This window comes from Crinia signifera, chromosome 1 (genome assembly GCF_055691185.1).
Source record: "Crinia signifera chromosome 1, ASM5569118v1, whole genome shotgun sequence".
NCBI classification, from domain to species: Eukaryota; Metazoa; Chordata; class Amphibia; order Anura; family Myobatrachidae; genus Crinia; species Crinia signifera.
In genome coordinates, this window is record NC_139217.1 from 147,846,670 (window position 1) to 147,870,138 (window position 23,469).

At 38.9% G+C, this 23,469-nt stretch overlaps 1 protein-coding gene across 8 annotated transcripts in view; it reads left to right on the plus strand.

The window, feature by feature from the left end:
• The window catches only part of CAMK2D (calcium/calmodulin dependent protein kinase II delta), a 237,916-nt gene that overhangs the window by 163,576 nt on the left and 50,871 nt on the right, over window positions 1-23,469 (plus strand). For 4 of the 8 annotated variants that reach the window (XM_083174483.1, XM_083174480.1, XM_083174484.1 and 1 more), the window contains exons 7-13: window positions 1,594-1,696; window positions 3,994-4,077; window positions 6,111-6,205; window positions 6,301-6,423; window positions 7,500-7,583; window positions 9,232-9,274; window positions 18,530-18,567. In XM_083174483.1, coding sequence (XP_083030609.1) covers window positions 1,594-1,696; window positions 3,994-4,077; window positions 6,111-6,205; window positions 6,301-6,423; window positions 7,500-7,583; window positions 9,232-9,274; window positions 18,530-18,567 — 570 coding nt within the window. The remainder of the gene's footprint in view (window positions 1-1,593; window positions 1,697-3,993; window positions 4,078-6,110; window positions 6,206-6,300; window positions 6,424-7,499; window positions 7,584-9,231; window positions 9,275-18,529; window positions 18,568-23,469) is intronic. The other 4 variants (XM_083174485.1, XM_083174482.1, XM_083174486.1 and 1 more) reach the window with 1 other exon arrangement.

A 23,469-nucleotide genomic window follows, 5' to 3' on the forward strand; every position in this document is an offset into this window, starting at 1 on the left:
CACAGTTTGGGCATGCCTGGTTTAACCTCTTTCATCCAGGAACATGATTCCCCTACACTCCTCCTTTATCTAGGAGCATGATTCCATTGCCCTCCTCTTTTATCTGGAAACATGATTACCCTGCTCGCCTATTTATCTGGAAGCATGATTCCCCTGCCCTCCTCTTTATCCTGCAGCATGATACCCCTGCCCTCCTCTTTATCCTGCAGCATGATACCCCACTCCCTCCCCCACTGCCTTTCACTATTCCTATATTTTCAACCATTTTCTTTAAATATCACCAGAATAAAAGTATTGATTCCCTGCCCTATTTCTCCAGCCAGACTATTCATTTCCTAAAGTCTTCAAAACATCTACTACTCTATTTTGACATTTTAAATATCATGATTGCCTAATTAATACTTTTCACTTCCACTGTTAATGTTTTGTTACCTAAATAACTTAATAAAAGTGTCTTACAGTTAGAAAATAGGGGAGATTATATGTGATACTATATATTTTGAACAATTGTACATAGCCAATATTTGATTCATTTATTGAATTCTAACTTTGTTATTCGGCTATAATAATCACATTTGTTTTCCATCGAATAACTTAAATGCATTTTTGCTTCTGATCTTTGAAACATCCGTAAGTGTATAAAAATGCTGTTGTACTGTACATCAATAGTCCTGGAAGGAAAAATAGATTGCTCATTGAGTTTTAAATGCCCCTTGGTGGCCTTTTCAGGCTTTGGGTAATTTGATTGACCTTTTGTATTATTTGTAAAAAGTCAAATAATTTTTTTTCATTTACATTTTGAATTATTCTGCAAATCCACCAATTTAGGGCTCTATGTCAATTAGTAAGACTGCAAGTTTGCTCCTTTCTGTCCAATTCAGATTAACTCTGTTAAAGGCTTAAATGGCAACTCTTAATTAATGCAATTCAAAAATGCTACACAGACATGTAACAGATGATAATTGACCTTTTATTTGATGTTGTGTTACTTTACTCTTTGAGTGCCAACGTTGCTGCGAGCAATCCTAAAAATATCAGCTAAAAAGACCAGTGTCGCTTACAGCGACTGTTCTTTTAGTCTAAATAAATACAAATACATCCAAGTCAATTAATTGAAGTTTGGTTAAGTTTTGCACCTAAAAAATAAAAGAACAGCCGCTGTGAGCGACGCTGGCATTTTTATTGGATAGTTTGCAGATCTCACAGCAACGTTGGCATTTAAAGGGTTAAGTACCTAAAATGGCTCATCTATTTTGAGACCTTTGTATATATGCACCAAATATAATCTTACACTTAAGCTTATTCATCTTAGTTTTTTAACCCTTCAAATAGTTATTCAATAAAATTGTCACAGTTGTACTAAAGATCATTAGTCATTAGTTTGTTATACCACTCACAGATTAATTTATAGAAAGTAACAAAGCAAGTGAATAGACATCCGATAAACCACACATTAAGATGTACACAAAGATCATTTTATTTATTTTTTTTATAAAAACTAGGGCTTCATAGGCCATGCATATTTTGTAGATCTATCTGAGAATGATTTCCGATTGTCTAATATGTTTCTTCCCCTCTCTCTGTGAATTAAAGCCTGAAAATTTGCTCTTAGCTAGCAAATCAAAAGGTGCAGCAGTAAAGCTTGCAGATTTTGGCCTAGCTATTGAAGTTCAAGGAGACCAGCAAGCATGGTTCGGTAAGAAAAGAATTAAAGATCTCTCCCTGTCTTTATTCATTCCATTGTTTCTGGTTTTGATCAGTTTTTGGTGGGGGGGTTGTCTGAGAACTAGAAGTTTCCCACAGAGGTGTGCTTGTGCCGGTGCTCAGTCAGTATGCTAAGCATTCAGGGACCGTTTTATTGAACAACTTGCTCCAATATGTTTTGTGTATATTTGCCAGTTTTACATGAAACATAAGGTAGAGCGTTTTTTTAATGAATATGATTGGAAAGCTCATATTCAGTCGCCTGTTAACGGCCAGCCTGAAGGGTTGTGGTCTCTCATTTCTTTGCAATGTACGCTGTTCAAATCTCCCATTCTCTAGTAGTCTATGCACAAAATCATCAAATTTTCAAAGTGTGAGAACAAAAGGGGTATGTGTACCTGAAATGGTTTGAATACAGATTTCTATTTTCACCAGAATCGGAATGCCACCTCCTTTTTATGGTATTAGAAAGTGCAACTTGACGAGGGCACCGGGAGCAGCTGTACTCACAAACATACATATATATATATATATATATATATATTGTCTGTGTGTCACCTAAACACTGCCATCTGTTGGCAGCAAGTGAAACTACATCTCATTATCTCTCACCAGGGTTTTTGAAAAATAACAGTGGGAATGTATTCATGCCCCTGCATTTCATGTATACAATTCTTGGAATTTATATGCAGCAATATTTTCTCTGTAACCTGCTGCATACAACTACACCAAACATTATAACTTCATAATTAATTAGGCAGAGTCTGCACTTGCTTTTAAACCTGTAATATACAGCAGATTCTGAATAGAGAATTTCCACATTGCCGTTCATTTTGGAGTGACATCCATTTATAATCTGAAAACTGTAAAGACCACTGCTTTTCTGTACATCTTGTGAACTTGGTCCACCCTATCGCAGTGCATCACTGCCAATATTGAAGATTTGCTTACCGGATTTCTATTTGCCCCTGATGAAGTCCTAAAGAACAAAACGCGTAGGGATACGCAGTTTTCTAAATGTTGCATATCTTGAACTAAACAGTTGGATGTTGAAATGGAAATACATATTTAAAGAACCCAATGCACTATATTTTTGGAATGTCTTTGAATAAATGTATTTGTCTTTACAATTGATTTTATGTTTTTTATATATATACTTTATATTATGCCACTAAGAATTGGGTATTGGTGAATTAATTTACAGCGCACTTCTATTCTTTTACATATTCTGCGTTCTGGTTCCTCTTATAACAGCGAGGTTCTGCTAGAGGTGCTGCTTCACTTTAAAGACAAGGGCCACATAATTTACATATAGCAGCAAGCTCATTAATGCACTTTATAGTAAGCCTGAACATGCACAGAATCCAGATTTATTCTCCTTTTTTCATACAAACCTTATTTTTCTGCACATGTGGCCCATGGTGTCAACTATGAACTGTATACCATCTAGTCTAACTAGATGGTATCCAGTTCAAAGTTGACACCATGGGCCACATGTCATAGCCTCCGAGTTCGGCAGCTGTGCCGGCCAAACGTAGAGTATTTTTAAGGGTGAAATCATTTACAAGGCATGGTTTGTAAAGAATTGCCTATTTAAAAGAACATCAGCGCTCATCTGGCATCCTGCATGGCCTCTGAACTCAGAAGCTATTATATCTGGCCCCTTATGGTCAACACAGACAAAAGGTTGACAAGGCAATGGTCCACCATGTTTTTTTTTTTTTTATATTTTTCTTTTGAACTTTTGCATACTTTACCATCCACGTGGGATTCCAATTGGTAAGGGTAAAATTAATTGTAAAGTAAACCTCACCTGAAGCATAGCGAGTGAAGCAGTATATTAATCTAAGGTTCATGTGAAGAAATCTAGATATTGACCTTTTCATGTGTTTACCATTGCCACGTTGACGTCTGTCTATATTGACTCTGTCCATGTTGACCATTTGATGTCGGCCTATTGACTGTTAACCTAGACCAGGGGTAGCCAACTCCAGTCCTTGAGAGCTACCAACAGTTAACTTTTTCCAGGTCTCCACACAGAATCACAAGTGAAGTATTTATCTCCACCTGTGGATCTTTTAAAATGTGTTAGTCATTAGTGAGTACACTTGTGTACCTGTGAGGTGAGCAGGAAAACGGGAACTGTTGGTCGCTCTCGAGGATTGAAATTGGCTACCCCTGACCTAGACAATACAATTAGCAGAATAGATGCATCTATTTTTATCCATTTTTATCTGAAACACCTTGTGTAATAACATATTAATTTGTTTATTAAAACCTATTTCTTAGGTTTTGCAGGGACCCCAGGGTACCTCTCCCCAGAAGTCTTACGAAAGGATCCCTATGGCAAACCTGTGGATATGTGGGCATGTGGTATGTCAGAACTGTGAATTGCTACAATATCTTTTTGGATCTGTATTATTTAAGAGTAAATTAATAACCTACAATTCTTTTATATCCCATTATTTATCTGTTTTTCTGCTTCTTAATCTTCCATTTAATCATGGAACCTTACTCTAAATCATAAATACATGATTTAAAGTAAACTATCTGTGTTAGTGTCACCTGCATGTGATCTGGCCCTTTGCTCTAATCATAAATCATTAAATGCACTTTAAGACACCAGTTTTATTTAAAATTTACAAAGCTATGAATAAATCTCTCATGAACAAATATGGAGAGCAGTAGAGTTATTATCTCCAGAGTCCAGTGGCAGCAGCAGCGGTACAAAAATCACTGAAAAAATGACTGCCGCACAATTTGTACGGAGATTTGTGAATGAGCAATAGGGTCTGAGTGTTCTAGTGCTCAGGCCATACCACACAGCGCTGCACCCAGCAGAGAGAAGAGGGCCTGGCCAGAGGGGGCTGCACATGGGCCTCCTCCTCCTCTCTTAAAATTCCCCTGAATCTGATGCTGCCTCTAAAGTTCTAAAAATGTGATAACCCCTGACAAGGGCGGATCCAGGAGAAAAGGACAGGGGGGTGTGGGGGGGGCACTAGATATTGGGGGGGGGGGTTGTTCATGGTGCCAGTGTGCACACTCAGAGAGTGCAGAAAGAGGAGGAGATCAGAGAGAGGGCAGGAATGGCATTAAAAATAGGTCCTGGCATTTAAAGTACACAGGCCCACCTTGGTGTCAATAGTGGAGATTTTATTTATGCGCACACCTTTGGAAAAGGAGGTGTGGTCACTCAAAAGGGGCATGGCCTTGAGTGTAGTGTACTAAACCATATACCACTTCTTCACATTATGCAACAAAATAGTAGACCTCATTATACTTGGCTCTTACACATAATGCCACATGGATTGAGCCAAAATTCACATAATTCCACACGGATTGTGCCAAAATTCACAACAATTTGTACTCAGCAGGGGGGAGTGGTACACTGCTCACTGTCTACTGACGCAGGAACTCAGCGTCCGTGTATTGGCCCCTGTGCCCTGCACAGATCATGTGTGAAGGGCAGCCAATCCTTCTAGACACTGCCAACCAAGGACGGGCTTACAGGCTGACTGGCAGCCATCCCAGCCCTATTATTATATGCAGTGTCTGGGGCAGAACAAACAATAACATATTTTTTTTTAAATGCCAATAAACGACGGGGGGGGGGGGGGGGGGGCACATGCCCAGGTGCGACCCCCCCCCCAATCCGCCCATGACCCCTGAAATAAACTAGACTGTTCTGTAATCTTGTTCTGAGATACAGGCGCCAGTTCTTCTCATGATTGTCAAATGGTATTTGGTCCACTTATGATATATTTAACATTGGCACACTTTCTGCATTGAAGCAGAACTGTGAGCTGATACTTACGAGACTGGAGTAAAAATTAGAACATTAAACAGAATTTACAAATGTAAGCAGTGCTGCAGCAGGGGCACATGGTGTCACATCGTAGTCGGGAGTAAGAACATGGGACGCATTTTCTGCAGTGTGTGATGGGGTGTTCCACGCACCTTACAAGCTGGAAAAGGAAGCATGTAGCAGGGGTAGCAACCATGCTGTTACAGTCCTGCTTCTGTCCACAGTAAACTCGGCTCATTATTTACATACAGAAGTACAATTATCTGCTCGGTTTATTCACACTTTTTGATCTGAGTTGATAGTCTGAGTTGATGAGATCACAACTTCGGCCTCATTAATGCAGAAATACAATTAACTGTAAATGAGTCATATGCTTGCTTTCACCACTGAGGGTCAATAAATATTTTTACAGCTCAAAGGAAAAATGGAATAATTAAATTGAACACTGTTACACAAACCTGAAGCATTGGCAAAAAATAACTGTGCAGAAAATATGAAGCAGCTATTCCTGTTGATTAGCAACCAAGCTAGACAACAAGTGACTGATAACACCTGCACGTACTAAGTCATTATTCTTTTTTGTGTTTCTGTGCTTTCCCAGGAGTCATTCTTTACATTCTTCTGGTGGGATACCCCCCTTTCTGGGATGAGGACCAACACAGACTCTACCAGCAGATAAAGGCTGGTGCTTATGATGTAATTATTTTTTTTTGATCAATAGTAAAATAAATGAAGAGAAATGGTACTTTCACGCATGACTTATAGCCATTTACCATTTTTTTTTATCTCAGTTTCCGTCGCCAGAGTGGGATACAGTGACTCCTGAAGCCAAAGACCTCATTAATAAAATGCTTACAATCAATCCAGCCAAACGAATCACTGCATCAGAGGCACTGAAACATCCATGGATCTGTGTAAGATAACATGCTTCAATACTGATCAACCTGGAAATGTTTACTAGGTATCTTCATACACCTACAGATGGAGCCGGCTCCATCATTGCAGGGGCTGGCGATACTATCGCCAGCATCCGCCAGCTCCCAACAGGGGGCGCACGAGATGCTCACGCGCCCCATGCCAACGGAGCTCCCCGCAGCCCAGCTGCCGAGAGAGTGGGACGCGTGTGCGCCTGAGATTCAGGCGCATCCCAGTTAGTCTCCGCCGGCACTCGCCAGAGGGGACGTTCTGGCGGGCGCCGGGATTGAATGACATCTGTATACATTTGAGGTTATATGGCATTAGACTCCTGACACCATTTAAATGCCCTGCCATGTGATTGCCTCGCTTCAGTAATACATAAATTTTGCATCTTTCCTTGCTAATCGTATGATAAGGGGTACAGATTTTTGGAGATGTTGCCCATGGCAACCAATCAATTTATATTTATCATTTATTTAACACTTCTGGAAGATAACAGCTGCAACATACCCACTTTTAAAAACTCACACTAGTAAATATACCCCGAAGACAGAATTCTCTTAGCCGTGGTAATTTACGTGAAATAAATCTCAAATAATTCCCCCCTAAGTAGATAATAGGGTACTTATATGTTAGTTGGGCGCCCACTATAGTAAGTATGCTCATACCCCCACTATCCATGTTGGTATGGAGTTGAATTTATATAGTGTGGCGAGCCACCGAGCCCAAAGCGTGGCAAGCGGACGCGCAAAACTAAGCAAATAGCTTAGTGGGCGCCCAACTAACATATAAGTACCGATAATAGTGTATTAAGTACAGTGTTTAGGATTATATTTTTGTTAGTTGCAAAGGAATTATTAAATAACCGCAAATTAAGCATAACGATGTGTGCAGCAAGTCACTGTCATAGGTACAGTACTGAGGCTCTGCATTTTTTGATCATACAGTGATAGTTAGAAAGTAGTAGCATATTCAGACCCATATTTAGCAAGGGTTGCCTTGTCAGCCTGTCTGATTTTCTAACTATATTTCTGGTTGTGTACAGTCACGTAACGTGTTCTTTTTCTTACAGCAACGCTCCACTGTTGCTTCCATGATGCACAGACAGGAAACTGTAGACTGTTTGAAGAAGTTTAATGCAAGGAGGAAGTTGAAGGTAAGCAGATGATTTGAACAAAAATATAAATAGCCACCTTCTGTATCCACGTTAGAAGATTTTTAAGTTGATTTTAGTAGATATTTAGTAAATATCCACTTTGATTGGATAGCTAAAAGCTACTTGAGGAGGTGCAACAAACTGCTTTAATATCCCATTGATTCTCTGCAAAGCCCGTTTCACGCCTTGGCAGAGATTGTAATCAGCTTTCCACCTAATCCAGGCAGCTAAAAGTCTTGTAAAATCTGTAGAAAAACCACCACCTCATATCCATGTAATCAAAGCTGGGATAGATTTACTATGGAGAGTGTTGTCAAAGCAGATACTGTTAAAAGTTTAAGCTTGAAGATGCAAGAACTTTATAATTATAATTTGCTGAAAAATAACAGACAAAGACCCACCTTCTAAAGTTTTCATTGGCAAACTACATTTTTTTTACATTAAAACACATCCCCAGGGCTTAGTACAATGGATGTAATTAGATTGACAGTACGACTTAACAAACAATTAGTATCTGCATCTTATGCAGAAATGCAATATAAAATCCTACACAGGGCATACTACACCCCGAAACTGAGATATTTAACCGGGGTATCTGACAATTCCAACTGTTTTAAGTGTTCATCGCCAGATGCAGAGATTACCCACTGTCTCTGGTCCTGTGCAATTGTACAACTCTTTTGGGATGAAATACAGTTATATATCAACAATACTCTAAATATTAAGTTTAAGATCACTATGCCTTGGGCCTTGTGGAATTACTATCCCCCATCCCTCATCCCTAAATTACCGCCTGGGATATGCCTCCTTTTAGCTAGGATAGCTACTGCGGCAAAGAAAACCATACTGTCAAAATGGATACAATCCGATCATTTGTCATCAACAATGTTTATGCCCAGATTGATATATATGTATCAGATGGATTGGGTAGAATGTATATTAGATGTGGAATCCCGAGCATCCAAATTTTTTGATATATGGCTGCCTTATATACTTACGCTTTCTGCCTTAGAACGAGACATTATCAGAAAGACTGTATACTTGTCTACCTGGTACAATATGTATGTCTTGGAGACCGGGAAGCCTCCATTTTAAACCCTAACGTCACTGAGAAATACGATACATTCTATATTGTCTTCAGATCATTATTTATAACTTTGTATTGTGGTCCAAGTCAACCCTAGTGCCGATGTTTCCTATGTGAAGTGTACTCGTGATGAGATGTTTATTGAACCTGTTATACAATGTCAATTTTTAATGCTTCAATAAAAATTATATTAAAAAAAAAAAAAAAAAAAAATAAGGTGGTATTCTTTTTAAGCATTGTTTTTTGTAATGGTCACAATGTAGACAAAATCTGACTTGATTTAAATTGTTCATTTATTTTATATTTTTTTATTACTGTATATGTTGTTGTTTGATCTTAAAATACAAATAATTGTATTTAGAATTCTGTTATTATGGATCATGTGTACAGATTTTGTAAACTGGAATAGTATTTTATAAATTAGTTTTTATTCTTGTGTTGCTACAGTGCTAATCATTCCAAACTTTGAAAGGGCAGTACATGTGCAATGCTGTGTTGCTTGGAGTTTTCATTTTTCAAATATTTTAAAACATTTTTGCATATTTTATTCTCTCTTTTAAGGGAGCTATACTTACCACCATGCTGGCTACCAGAAATTTCTCAGGTATGTTTGTTGTAGATTTAAATAATAGTTTATGCTTTATTGCTGTTACAACCAAAACCTAAAACCTGGTTTAATATGATGCCAAATTTATGATACTGTATAACGGATATATATATATATATATTTTTTTTACCGCTGCATACAAACCTAAACGAGTTCTATATATTTTTATGGTCTATATTCTAATTTGTAGATTGACATATGTATTTGCATTGAATTTATGTATTGATGTTATATAACTTTTACATTTATGTTTATACATATACACTAAGTAGCTGCTGTATCGTAATCTAATACTGATTCTAGTTTTGGAAGACTCCTTTGTGCTTAGGATTGCTGCTATTTCTTAAACTTTTAAGATCATGGCCAGAGTTTAATGCAAATATGAAGGATGCAATGTATTCAGGGCAAAAGTTTACTAATTGAACTAAATTGCAGCATTGTATTTGCTGTGGATGAGTGTTTCATTGTACTGAATTAAATGTGATTGTGACAAAATAATGAACGCAATATTTAGGTTGCTTGAAGGATGTGCACACATTTGTCCAAATCAAATCTTCGTTTTATGGTATTTAGATTAGTATTACCATTATGCTAAATAAAAAGTAATGCACTATAAGGATGTATCCTATGCCAAGCAAATGTACTCGCTATATATTTGCTGCTGTTCATTTTTTACCTTTTTTTTGCCAACTTTTACCTTTTTATGCATTCTTTTAGTTAGTTATTGGCTCGTTTTGAAATGAGCGAACAACTGAATATACTCTCATACTCATGTGTGGGATAGTTTAAGCTCTGAGTTACTTTATTTATTTTTTTTGTCCTATAAGTAGAGTACATTTATTTTATACAGCACTCAAAATAGGTGTCTGTATTACTACCATAACTGGCTGTAACTTGCAATTATGCAGCTGAACATGCCACAGATCTTCATTATTGGGAAAGGAGTGCAACCATTAAGAATGTATAAGACAGATTAGATCTGATCACATCAAGCAAACACCTACCATATTATCTTGTAGAAGGCTGGCCCACGTTTCCGCAAACCACCCTTTCAAGTAAATGCCACATAATGCAACTGGATTGACCTCTGCCCTCAGGGTTGCCTTCTTATCGCTGTAGGATCCAACATGAGAAATACATATGGTCTCCAGACCCTGGAAGACTACAGATCCATGACAACTGTCAACCTGCATATAGGCGTATTGCCAAAGTGCTGCCAATATCCAGTCAGCACCATATCCTTCATATCTTCATAATCATCCAGGTTCAGTCTCTGAAGTCATCTAGTGTTCTTCATGCAGACATACAGCAGCTACTGTCATCTGTGATTAATGTCATAGGACAGAGACCTCCAGCTAAATGCTGCACGGGATAGAACTAAAATGTGAAATCTTAGCTGGGGGCATCTCATGTGGAAACCAGCCAGGATTTCCATCTGCAGTATGGGCTGCTTATACTGTATGATGACTATTACATTTAAAGTGTCATAATCAATGTTGCAGTTAAATAAAGTAATAAGGCTGCTTATGCTGGAAAATATTTTTTTATCAGGAATAATAACATATACTGTAGTACTTATTTGGTAGCTGTCATCGCATTGGAAGACCTAGTTGCTCCTCGGTCATGTGTGGGTTTTTTTTTTTAGTTTTTGGCCTGACATTGTACATGTGTGAGACTAAAGGGTCCATTTGTCTGATAACATTTTGGTTAGATTCAGGGGGATATTCAATCCGTGACAGCCGTGACCCAGTTCAGTTCTGTGCCGTCTCACAGTGGAATCGTCAGACGGGACAGCCGAAAAAGGGGCCGCAGCCGTGACATAAGGCATCATCAAGCTGTGAGCTCAACAATCCATGGCTGTTCTCAGCAGAACGGGCCCAACTGCATCTAAAGTCAGTCCCGTTCTGTAGAGATCCCTGTTCAATGCTGTTGGGAAAGACTGCATTAAATAGGACCACTACGCTTTTTCCCCCGTCGGAAAAAGCGGTGGGAGATTGAATACCCCCCTATGTCCAGCATTGACCCAGCATGCTGGAAAAGCCAAATTGGTCAACAACTGCATTTTTAGTTGGTTATTCGTCTTTGCTGTCTGAATGACTGTGTAAATGTACAGTATGGCCAAATATGCCATATTTTGCATCAATTAGTATACATTCAGGGAAACTAGATATACATAAGTTTTACCTATGTATCCAAGATTGTAAAGTTCTGTTAATGTTATATAAACAATCAGCTATGCCTAGATACACTTTAAGACAAAGAAAACCAGTTTTCCCAAAATATTTTATACACTGTCATCATGTGTTTCCATGGATTCTGCATTCCATTAAATAAAGGCATATTCTGAAGTTAAATATGACCTCCTTTTAATAGTCCTTAAAGGATCTCTGTGCTACATCAAAATATTGAAATAAACCATAGCAAATATAAAGTTACTGAACATCAAATCCCTTCGGTTACAATAAAATAACAAAAGGAGTGAAAAGGGTAGGTTAGAATAGGAGGAAATCCAGATAACCACTTGTATGGTATACACCAAGAACTGTAGTAGGTCCAAGAGATGTGCAATAATGATACACAAGCTGCTACGTTAATATTGATTAGGTGTCAACTGGGATCAGAGAGTCTACATGGTTCTAGTATGCAGGAGAACCCATTCTTAGAGATCAGGAATTAAGAAGGTCTGTATTTTTACATAAACTCTCACTGAAGTTATTTATTACTGACCTTTATAGACATTATTTTGATCTCTTCATCCTACGAGTCAGTCTGAGCTAGCATTATACCAGAACTTAACTATTTGAAAATGCATTACTATCTGAAGCAAATTAACCACTCCCTGGATTCTGGGGGTGTATCTCACTACAACGGTGTATCACATTGCTCCCTAATACATCTCACATGCTGTGTAAAGGGGGAGCAAACTAATGGAAGCTTTGCGGCTTCTGATTTGCATTTCCACTCAAATTCCCTTAAGCCCCATACACCGTAGACGACGACTTAAAATATATCACTAATTTTGGTCCTTCTGAGCAATATCTTAAAAAAAAATTCTTAGTGTGCATACCGAATATCATTTGCAATCCCTGTCGTCTGCACAGCATGCCCAATGTTGACTATATCGACAAGGTATGCTGTCAGTGGAGGCCGTGTGACATCACTACATGATATCGTTAAGTGTGTACACTCAATGTTGTTTTGCCTGGGAGTTCAAAGGAAAACCCTGGCGATATTGCTCATGGAGTATATCGGCTAGTGTGTGCGGGGCTTTAGTGTGGTGAATGAAAGCTACTCAACACTGTAGATGGTGATGCAGCTTTTAAAGAATTCAGCTATTATGCCTAACATGCATGTGGCCATACTCCTTTAATTCCAGTGCACTAAGTGGGTAGCCTGGTAAATGAATACATTCATTTTGCAAGTGAAATTAGTCAGAAAATTTCCTCTAGGAAAAAGGTTATTGCCATTTTTTCAAAGTTGCTTACAGCCCCCACAATACTGTTATTGGTATGCATTACTAGACTGGTATCCAAATGGTTAACAGACAGCGTCTAGGTGGACATGGTCAGAAGGTCAACATGAGTTGTATGGAGATTTTTTCATTTTGTGAATTTTTTTAATGCTTCATCATCCACGTGGACTAAGATTGGAAACAGTAAAGTGAGCCAAAGCATGGCGAGTGAACGCAATACACTAATTAAGGGTGCATGTGCTCAGATGTTGACACTGACAGCTATATAGAAAAAAACAAGGAAATATTAATATTAACCTTTTTTCCTGTAGTGACCTTTTTCTCATGGTGACCTTGTGCATATCGATCTTTTGGTGTCAACGTAACATACCACACCCAACTAGGCTGTGGGTTGGTACCTTGTTTATACTTATTATTAATGATTGTACTGTAGATACACTTGTCTCCTTCCACCACGGGACAGGTAATCTGCAAACACAGAGTTTGCCTAAATATATTCCCGATAACTTTACACGGTGGGAACTGAATTGCAAAAATGGGAACACCATTTTTCTAGAGGGAAATTTACAGTACTCCAGATATATAAATGCCCCTAAACTCTGGAAGTTTTTTTTTTTTTTGCTCTTGTATTATTTTTGTTTTACTTCTAATGCGTTTCAGAAGAAAACTACAAACCCTCCATAAATTCTCCATAATGAATGTTTGAGCTAATTAAGTTATGCCTATGCTGTAATTAGTCAGGCTCTCCTTGCATTTACATTAATATGTGTAACAATTAGATTTCTTAACGGGTGAAAAAACATCATGTCTTAATTGTTTTTTGTTTTATAAATTTCAGTGTTAAACAATTAGCTTATTACATATTTATGTTGCACATTGGGAATTATTATATGTACTATATGCAGCAACTCATTCTAAAATGAGTTAGAAAAGTTTTGGAAAATAATTTAAAATAATATTTGTACTTTCTAGTGAGAGCAAATGAACAATTCTCATTCTGTGACCTTTACTACCCACTGGTGCCATGCAACAATTTGAATGTAGCAATGTGGTCTAACAAAATCTACTTTGTGGAGATCTGTCTCAGATCTTCTAACCCTATGTTGTACTTATGATCATCTGGTTTGACCAATAGATTAAAATCGGTAACAGAAATAAGTAATAATTCTGATTAAACTTTTATTCTGTAGCCAATTAAATCCATTGATCAAAACCACTGTTCGACATCCTTGACAAACAATGGGTTAGTAAATGTATCCCTATATGCAAAACAGAAGCCAATAACCCGTTAGCAAATCTACCCCTTCTCATTAGTGTCATCAGATTTCATGCAACAAGGAATGCTTTTACTAATCCCTCAGAGTATAAACCATATTACACCAAAGATGTCTACTATGGTAAAGCACTTGTTGAAAGTGCTAATGATTAGTTACTAAATATCTGTAGTGTGCATTCATGTTGGACATATTCAATGATAAATGCAAATGTCTCAGCCATTTTGTGTTTAATACTCAAAATCCAATTTAAATAAATCTATTTAATATATATCTTGAAAGCAGAAAAAATACATGCATATTGGGGAAAAAAATGCTAGCAATATATTTGCTAAGTTTAGTTGAATGTTAATTCATGAAAACTGTAATAATATAATTTTAATGTAATCACATAACTGATATGCTTTAAATTGTGAACAGGTGTACCCAGTGAGCTGAAACATCTGTATAAATATTACATATACAGTGTCATGGCTTGATTGCATATCTAGCAGCTGCACAGATCTCTTCTTCCTACAACTCTCACTGGGAGGCAGAGAGGAGTGCAAGATAAATAGGGGTCAGAGATGAGTGTGACAAATGGGGGGGTCAGAGATGAGTGTGACAAATGGGTGGTCAGAGATGAGTGGGACAAATGGGGGGCAGAGACGAGTGAGACAAATATGGGAGGGCAAAGATAAGAGCCAGACAAAGTGTGGCAAAAATAGGAGAGACACAGTGGTGGCTAGAGATGAAAGATAAGGTGCGTACACACATACAGATTTTCTGTCTGATCTATTTGGTGGGAACAAAAACCTGGAAATGTATGGGAGCAACTGACAATCAAAAAATTGTTCCTAAACACTTGAAAACAGACAGTGATCAGTCAGACAAATTGTTTAATCGTTCTGATATATCAAATTTATTAAAGCTTTTTTTTTCTGTTTTCCTGCATTTTTGGGTGGAAATTTTTGATTGTCATATGCTCCCATACATTTCCAGGTTTTTGTTACCACCAGATAGATCAGACAGAAAATCTGTAGGTGTGTACGCACCTATAGACAGACATGGAGGGGGACAGAGATGGGAGACACAGTGGGGGGAAGACATTAGAGTGAGATAAATGAGGTACAGAGAAGATAGAAAAATGGTGGACCAAGATGAGAATCACATGCGGTGTTGGGGACAGAGATGAAGGGGGTAGATGGAAAGAAGAGTCAGATAAAGGTGTAGGAAGAAAATAAAAAGATTACAATAGTATTTGGGACAATGATGGGTCCCAAATACTAGTAATTTAATTAGTAGGAGAAAGTGCATCCACAGTGTGTTTTCTGATTGCTAAACATTATGATTGAGTATTTTATTAGACATTAATTAAATATGCAGTATAAATACCAGACACACATAAGACCCATTAATACATCTGGGCTTTCTGTTTAGGGGAGACCTGATTTCTCATTGAATATGACTTTGTAGGTTTGCAATGCATGACATTTACATTACCTGCTCATACTACTGTGGTTATAACCGTGTTTTTAATTTTATTTTTTTCTAATTTTCCTTTTATGTGGATTGTGTTTCATGTGAGGTAAGATTCTAAGAAATTGATAATAATTTCTGTCATCTTTTTTCATTTTAATCTTTGCTTGCTATAATCATTTATTCTGCAGGTCCATTTTTATAACCATATAGAACCTTTCCTTGCACTTCTACTTTGAGGCCTTTTTTCTTCTAGAAATGTTCCAATCTCCTGTAACATGCTTTTTAGACTAGTGTATTTGCTGTCTGCAGCATGATTTATAATTAACTGTAAGCATACAAGGGACAATTTACTCCATCAAGAAACTTGGCTGATCATTAATAAAACTTGGACAATAAATCTAAAACAGAGAAAGTAATCTACAAAAGCCCAACTATTTTGTGGTGCAGATATGCACTTAACACTATTTCATACATCTGCCCCATGGTTCTCAGTGATGCAGAAGTGGACATGTTATCTGTCCCATTCTGGACACATGTCCATGTTCATGGTACCAGGTAAACACCACGTGCAATAATGTTGCTAATGTTTCATGCTCGCTGCAATTCGCTGGTGTATTTCAATGGGGTTTTCACTGGGATTCACCAAGAGTGTATTCAATGCTAGGATAGCGAATTGCTTTCTCCCTGATCTTTGCCATTATTCACAGTTTGGCATTCAACATCTTTTTAAGGTGAACTGGAAAGAGATTTTTTTTAATAAAGGTTTTTTTATTATTTTTTGTGTCAAAACATCTGAATTTTTTTTCTGTGAAGGGGCATGCTATTTTTATTCATGTGCTTGAAGCACATTAATATATATTTAATTTTTTTTTTACACTTTCGACAGCAGGGGGCTGGGAGCCGCTCATTAGATATTTATTTATACACTGCACACTGGTCCCAGCTTCTTACGAGCGGGACCAGTGAAGCAGCTCCCTACCCCTGTCCCCTGCTAGCTCTCCGGGGGTGCAGCTTCTGCTGCCTCTGTCCACGGGAGCCCTCCCCCACAAATTCTGGGGCAGGCAGGGAGGCTTACATCTCCCTTCCTGCCTCCGTCCCCCAGCTTCCTGCGGCGTTCGCTGCAGGGGTTAAAATTCACCATCAGGGGCAGCGAGCCTCTCCGGCATTGAACAGGGTGACAGGGAGGGCTGGCAGCGAATGCTGCAGTCCTCCTGAACCCTACGAATGTGCAGCGAATCCTAAACAGGATTCGCTGTACATGGTGAATAAAACCATTGAATACTGTACTTCCGAATATATCTATCTAGATATTCTAAAATGTGTTTTCAATGCTGCAATCCCAACCTTTTCTTGATATTTTTGTAAATTCAAAAAATAAGAGCACTTATTGCTAAAATACTGTACAGTCGGGACCTGCAGAGAATTTAAACAAACACCTTTCTAGATGTCTGCAGTATTTCTGTGCCACAAAATAGCCATTATTTTCCCTTGGGTGACTGTGGTTACTTACTCTGTGATCAGAGATTTCAGAAAAACACAAATAAGGACAGTGTTTAATGCTGTTCCTCCTCACCCAGTTTTGGATTCTATGCTTGTCTTTAATTATCCAGTTAAATTATTTATTTAAAAAAAATTATTTATTGTAAAAAAAGTGTACTTGACCTGCAGTTAATTATATTCTTGACCGCATAAGCCTGACTCTGCTCTTTGCTGCAGCTCCGTCTGACCACTCCAATTGTGATAATAATAAAAAAGTATCTATACAAAATGATTCCACTTCTGTTGTTTTGTTTTTTTAAAATAAGAAGGCATTTTACAGCAATATTCAATTCCATTTTCTCATGAATAGACCAGCGTTGTGATTAAATAGCTTTTATGGTAGAATTAATTTTATACAGTACTGTTCACTGGCATTGCTGAATTATTCAGCACTGCTCTGCTGTTAAGACACACAATATATTGCATAAATGGTCATATTTATCAAATGCCATATGTTCATGTGATTTCAATATGACATTTAGCCAGCAATAATACAGCAGCTAAAAAAGTGCTTCAAAGTTTATGAAACTGCAAATGAATCTGAATGGGTACACTGTCTGGCACACAATTTGGGATCACAAATTAGTGTGATCAGCATGATGGCTTCATTTGTAGTGTTACATACTGTTTGGTATTGTGCAAGGCAGCTTCCACTTAGAAAAGTTAATGAAAATTTATCCTAGTCAAATTCATACTCTGCAGCTTGCCTCATGGCATTCTGTTAGCATACCAGGATAAATGTAATGAAGACCGATTTTTAGAATTATTTTTTTGCCACAGGCTAATTTTGCTTTAAATTTAAAAAAAAACAATCAATGCTTTTAAAACTAGGTACACATCAGACAATTTTTTTTTTATTAACAATGTGTCAGATTCTGGCAAATTGGGTCTTTTAAAATGGTTTACCTTGTCCAGTATGTACACATTATCGTGCGCTCCCATGAGTCCTTCATAACGTCTTCAGGTTGGTCATGCGTGCAGCTCAATCTGATATCACCAACTATTTTCAGCACATTGCACAGTGTGTTCAGAGCAACTCCCTGCTAACTGGGGGCAGGTGCTAAAGAGAACAGTTTATTTTCTGAATGTGGCCATTGATAAATGTGTAGTTTGTGTACAAATATTGACAATAAGAGCTTGCTGGAGAAGGATTTCAAAGTTTGCAACCTGAGTTTTGTATTGATAGGATGGCGTGAAGAGAATTCTAGAAAAATAAGAAACTCAAAAGCTTTTGAAACAACTGCGGAATGGTTTGAGGTTAAACTGGTTCATAAGCGGAATACACACGTCTGTTCACCATAATCCACACAACTCTCCACATACTCTCCTCTACATACTGAATAGAAGATGACATTCCCGATGTATCAGCAACTGAAAAATAAATGTAGCGGATTCAAACAAGAGACAACTTTTGATATTTATTTCTCTCTTGTATATGGTAATAAGGTAGCATGTTAAAGTTATCATAAAAATTCTGCTTAATAAAACCTATTTATACATTTACAGCAGCAAGAAGTTTACTGAAGAAGCCAGATGGAGTCAAGGTAAGTTTGGATGGTTAAAATGTATTCTTATAATTTCTAGGATACCTCTCCAGTGTTTCTTCCATGGATGTAGCAGCCCAGGCGAAGCAAGACCTTCTAGCATTGCGTCAGTAAACCTGTAATGATGACTTATGTTACGGGTTCACGATACTAGTGTTTTCTAGGATCCTGTTTTCAGGATCCTCACTGTGACAATGAGAAGAGAAAGGTGTCTGTGGCTGTTCTATTGTTTTAAGCTTCAAGTACTTAAAAATGCTCTAACTGTATGGTATTAAATCTAAACAAAAATGTGTATGCTTGTTTATCAAACTTTTTTTGTGTGTCAGCAGATATTTGATGACCATTTGTTGCTTTATGCATTTTCCCTCACTTTTAGGATTCTCTCTTTGAAACATAATCCGCATTCAATTTATTAGTTCTTGCTGGATTATTAATCCTTAATGATTTGTAGAAAATGTTACTATAAATTACTGAAATTGGCTACACATTCAAGATTGTTTGCCACAACTCTAAAGGGGCATACACACTAGGCATTTTATCCTAGCAATGCTATGAAATCGATGAGCGATTTTTCACTTGGCCCAGTGATTTTTCACGGGGGTTGAACCACTTTCCATAGTAGGAGACTATGGAAAGTGGTTCACCTGGCCTGTAATACAAGCCGACAGATGGTGGTGACCTACGAAGATTTGTGTGTGCGCCCATACACACTAGGAGGTTTTGAGATCAAAGTAGCTCAAAACGTGAAAAGAGAGCTACTAGTGTGTATGGGTCTTAAGAAATATTTGAATTGCTGACTGAAATGTGTGTATATATACAGAAATTATCAGATATTTTCCATTAGACCAATGGGTGCCAAACTCACACAAGAATGTATATCCTTAAAACCTCGACTGTGAGGGTACCCTGCATTAAACAGAAATAACCACAGAGCATAGAGAACTGTAGTAGAGATGTATGAAATAGTTAAAATTGGAGACGTGAGCTAGTGAAGAAGTTTGCTTGTTTGCTTTTGTTTTTGCGCTGCTACACACTCGGTGTGTTTTTCTGTTTTTGCTTCTTTAGTGGGGAATGACTACCACCCTCCTTAAGCAAGCTGCTTTTTGAAAACCAGCCCATTTCTAAGTGCCCGATTATATTCTTATTGAATATTTCTTGCCTAGTGAAGAAGTTGCCTATGGCAACCAATCAGCTTTGAGGTGTCCTTTTATCAAGTGTATACTAACGGCTTATTGGTTGCCATGGGCAACTTTTTTTCACTGGCTCGCTTCTCCGCTCTTTTGACTGCTTCATACATCTACTGTGCTTTATTCTGTGGATAAAAATTCAGCTAGTATTGGACTAGAGTGTGGTATGTAGTGAGGGTGATAACTGAATGGTTGGCCAGGACACTAAGGGCCTTATTTTAATTCGGTCCTCCATGCGGATGTTTAGTGTCTGCGCATGCACGTTTCTGCACATGTGCAGACACAGGGTGCGTGTACCCACGGCGAACTGAACCCTACACGCCAAGGGGGGGAGGGGGGCGGACAGCCCCATTAACATATGGGAACGCTCAGCGTTCCATGGGCATTCCCATGAGAAAGCTGAGCATTCCCAGGCTAATGAGGCCGTGACGGACATGCGGGGGCAGGCAGCTGACATCACCGGATATCCGCTGCCCACCCTGTCCTTGCACAGGGCTCCCGCAGTGTAGAGTGACTATATAGGTACGAATGATTTCTCCCTGCCTGTGAATGGATGATTATTTAAATCATCCATTTGCAGCCGTGCGGGGGGGGCACGGCATGCGAGGGGGGGGGGGGGCGGCACTGCGGGCTGAGGGCGGCGTCTGATGGACTTGCAAGGCTGTGAATTTCGTAGCCTTGCGAGTCAATCAGAATAAGGCCCTTAGTCTGGTCTGCTTAGTCTGACACCTCTGTTACACAAAAGTCTAAAGAGTGCGGTGGTTGTTCGTGCAGATATTAATGGAGAGCTCCATCCAAACTTTATTATTTGAAACTGTGTATGTGTAAGTATTATTACTTTACCATTTTTGCTTTGCCTTCATTGGGATTTTGATAGTTGCCACCATTATTTTATTATAACTATATTTGGATAACAAAAAACACCAGCCAGCTTATTACAGTAGCGTGAAGCAGACAGACACCTATTTTAGTATAATGCAGAATAGCTCCTTAAAATCCTTAACAAGGACCTTTAATGTGGTGCCAAATTACGGTTATTCTTTAAATGATTTTGGACATAGACTTTGTTAGCTGGTTTTCAGAAACGTATAATGTTCATTAAATAAAAAAACAACATGGTACATAGAGTATCCAATATGTATTCAACAAGGTTTTTTGACCTGATCCCCAGTCTGTAATGAGAACAGATGTTGGGCTCTTAATCTCGATCTTGAGGACATGTTTTAGTAAAGTAACTTGACAGTTGGGATGAATATGATTCATGGATTGCGGTAGAACAGGGTTTGGTAGAAAGTGACACCTTTTGGTCAATCTAGAATACAGCATGCCAACTATATTTTTTAGTTGCCTAGGCATTGTGATTTCTGGTAATTTTAGGATATCACAGCAAGTACGGGATGTTCGAAGAATTCTGGATCTCATACAATGTTTTCAATGCTTTCAGACATGCAGGAAAAGTTGTCTGTGTTTACCTTTTAACTTGTTTATATCCTGCCTGGTCTGAGGCTGAGCATAGAAACTGTTTATACCTTAGAAATCTATAATGTTACCTGGGGATAGCCGCCTAAAGGATACATTGATGAAACCATTTGGTAAAGGTTTTTCCAGACACACATTGTACAACATAGCAAATAATGCTGTTTTCTAAGGTACAGTACGAACAAATAATCCAAATTAATAGCACATCAATAGGGGGTGGCTAAATGATTGCCCAGGGAATATCCTTTGTCACACATTTTACTTATTTTGACATAACGGAGCATGTGTTAGACTCCTATGGGAAGTATAATTGTAGGCCTTGTCTATGGGAAGGACGGGCCTTGTGGCTCGAAACATGTCGGGCCTTGTGGCTCGAAACATGTCGGGTCTGTAATATGCAATAAACTTGCATTTTTTTCACTAAAAGAAGTCCGTGAGTGCCGCCTGTTCCTGTTACATATATATATATATATATATATATATAGCTTCAGTGTACGGGCTGGTAATTTGATATATTACAAATTTACATCCCAACTACTCATGTTTTCCTTTAATTTTACTTTGTGTCCCTTTTTTCCTGAATAATCAAGGAGGACGGTGAGACATTTGATAATTGCTTGCTCTTAACAGTAGAGTGGTTGTGCTTGAGCTGCAATAAGCCCATGCTTATTATTTTCAATTTTGTAGTTCTAGAACTTATATAGCTATTTTCACCTAGCATTTATAAAGTGCCTGCCTTTCTTCATGTAAGTGGTATATTAAAAGGATATGAGCCCTTGTACTGTAGTACACCGTAGGCCCTAACCAGACATATAATGCACTGTATAGCATTATAGTGATCCACCTACTTTATAGTACAGACTTGCATGGTCCATGTTATCTGTGGCCTGACTCTCCAGTCCAGATTCTTATCACATATGAGCCCCCGGAGTCCATATGACAATTATAATGCCTGTAGGGCCTGTGCAGCAAAATGTTGCGGCTCTCTATTACTTGTTTTTGCAGCTTTTAATATCTACTACTGCAGTTTTTGTACAAACTGTGCTACTACAAACCATGGAATAATGTGGACGCTTAACAACCATATTACACCCACTACACTACATTAAAATTCTCCTATACTCTACCAGTCTGCTATAGTTTTCATGTAGACAATTACGGTCTGCAGTGGCGGGCTGTTCTGGGGGTGGGGCAGAGTGCCACTTGCCTCCCAGGCCGCTACACTTGTATTGCTAAAAAAGCTGCCCGCAGCCACCCCCCTGCATAGATGTGGCTTGCTGCAGAAAGCTCTCTGTGTGGCAGGTGCTGATTGTGTGCTGTGGATGCTCCTGGCCACTCTCATTGACATACTGTTAGAGCAGCAGGGCAGCTCCACCTCCCTGAGCTCCTCGGGTCAGTATGAGAGCAGAGTATGTGATCACCGGAAGAGCAGCTTGGGTGTATGCTACTGCAGGGCAGAAGGTGAACGAGGATAGAGCCGTATATATCACAAATGTGCGTCACAGCAAAATAAAGGTAATTTTACTTCTGCTGATGAGCGGAGGTTGACAATCAAGTTGCTGGATGGAGATTTAGGTACTTGAGGGTGGACATGAAAGGGGGAGGTTTCTTAAGGTGTCAGTGGAAGTGTTATGATATGGAGTGGACACTGAAGGTTTTGGTGGGTGTGGGGTGAACACTGATGGGGAGTTCTGGAGGGGTGTATTGAAGGGGCACAGGGAGGGGAAGTGCTGGAGGGGGGTTATGGAAATAGCAAGGAGAAGTGCTGGACAGCAGGTACTGAAGAAGCAGAGGGAGGGGGTACTGAGGGTGGAGGGGGTGTTCTGAAGGATGAGGTGGTGTACTGGAGGGGGTCCTGAAGAGACATTATAGGGAGTGCTGGAGGGGGCTCCTTAAGAAGGCAGGATGAGGAAAGCCGCCTGAAGGGGAGTACTGAGGGTACAGTGGGGGATCTGAAGGAGCAGGGCGTGGGGAAAGTGCTGGAGTTAGGGCTACTGTGGGGGGGACTGCTGGAGGGGCAGGGTGGAGAGTGCTGTTATGTGGCTATTCAAGGTAGGAAGCGCTTTGGGATGGACACTAATGTGGCCAGAGATGCCATGAGGTGCACCGTGAAAGAGAGGGAGAAGTGTGACATTGAAAGGTTTGAGGAATTCTCGAAAGGTGGTCCATAAAGAGTAGAGTGCACCATGCCTTATAACCCAGGTCAACCAACCCAGCAATTTGATCCGGGTTATAA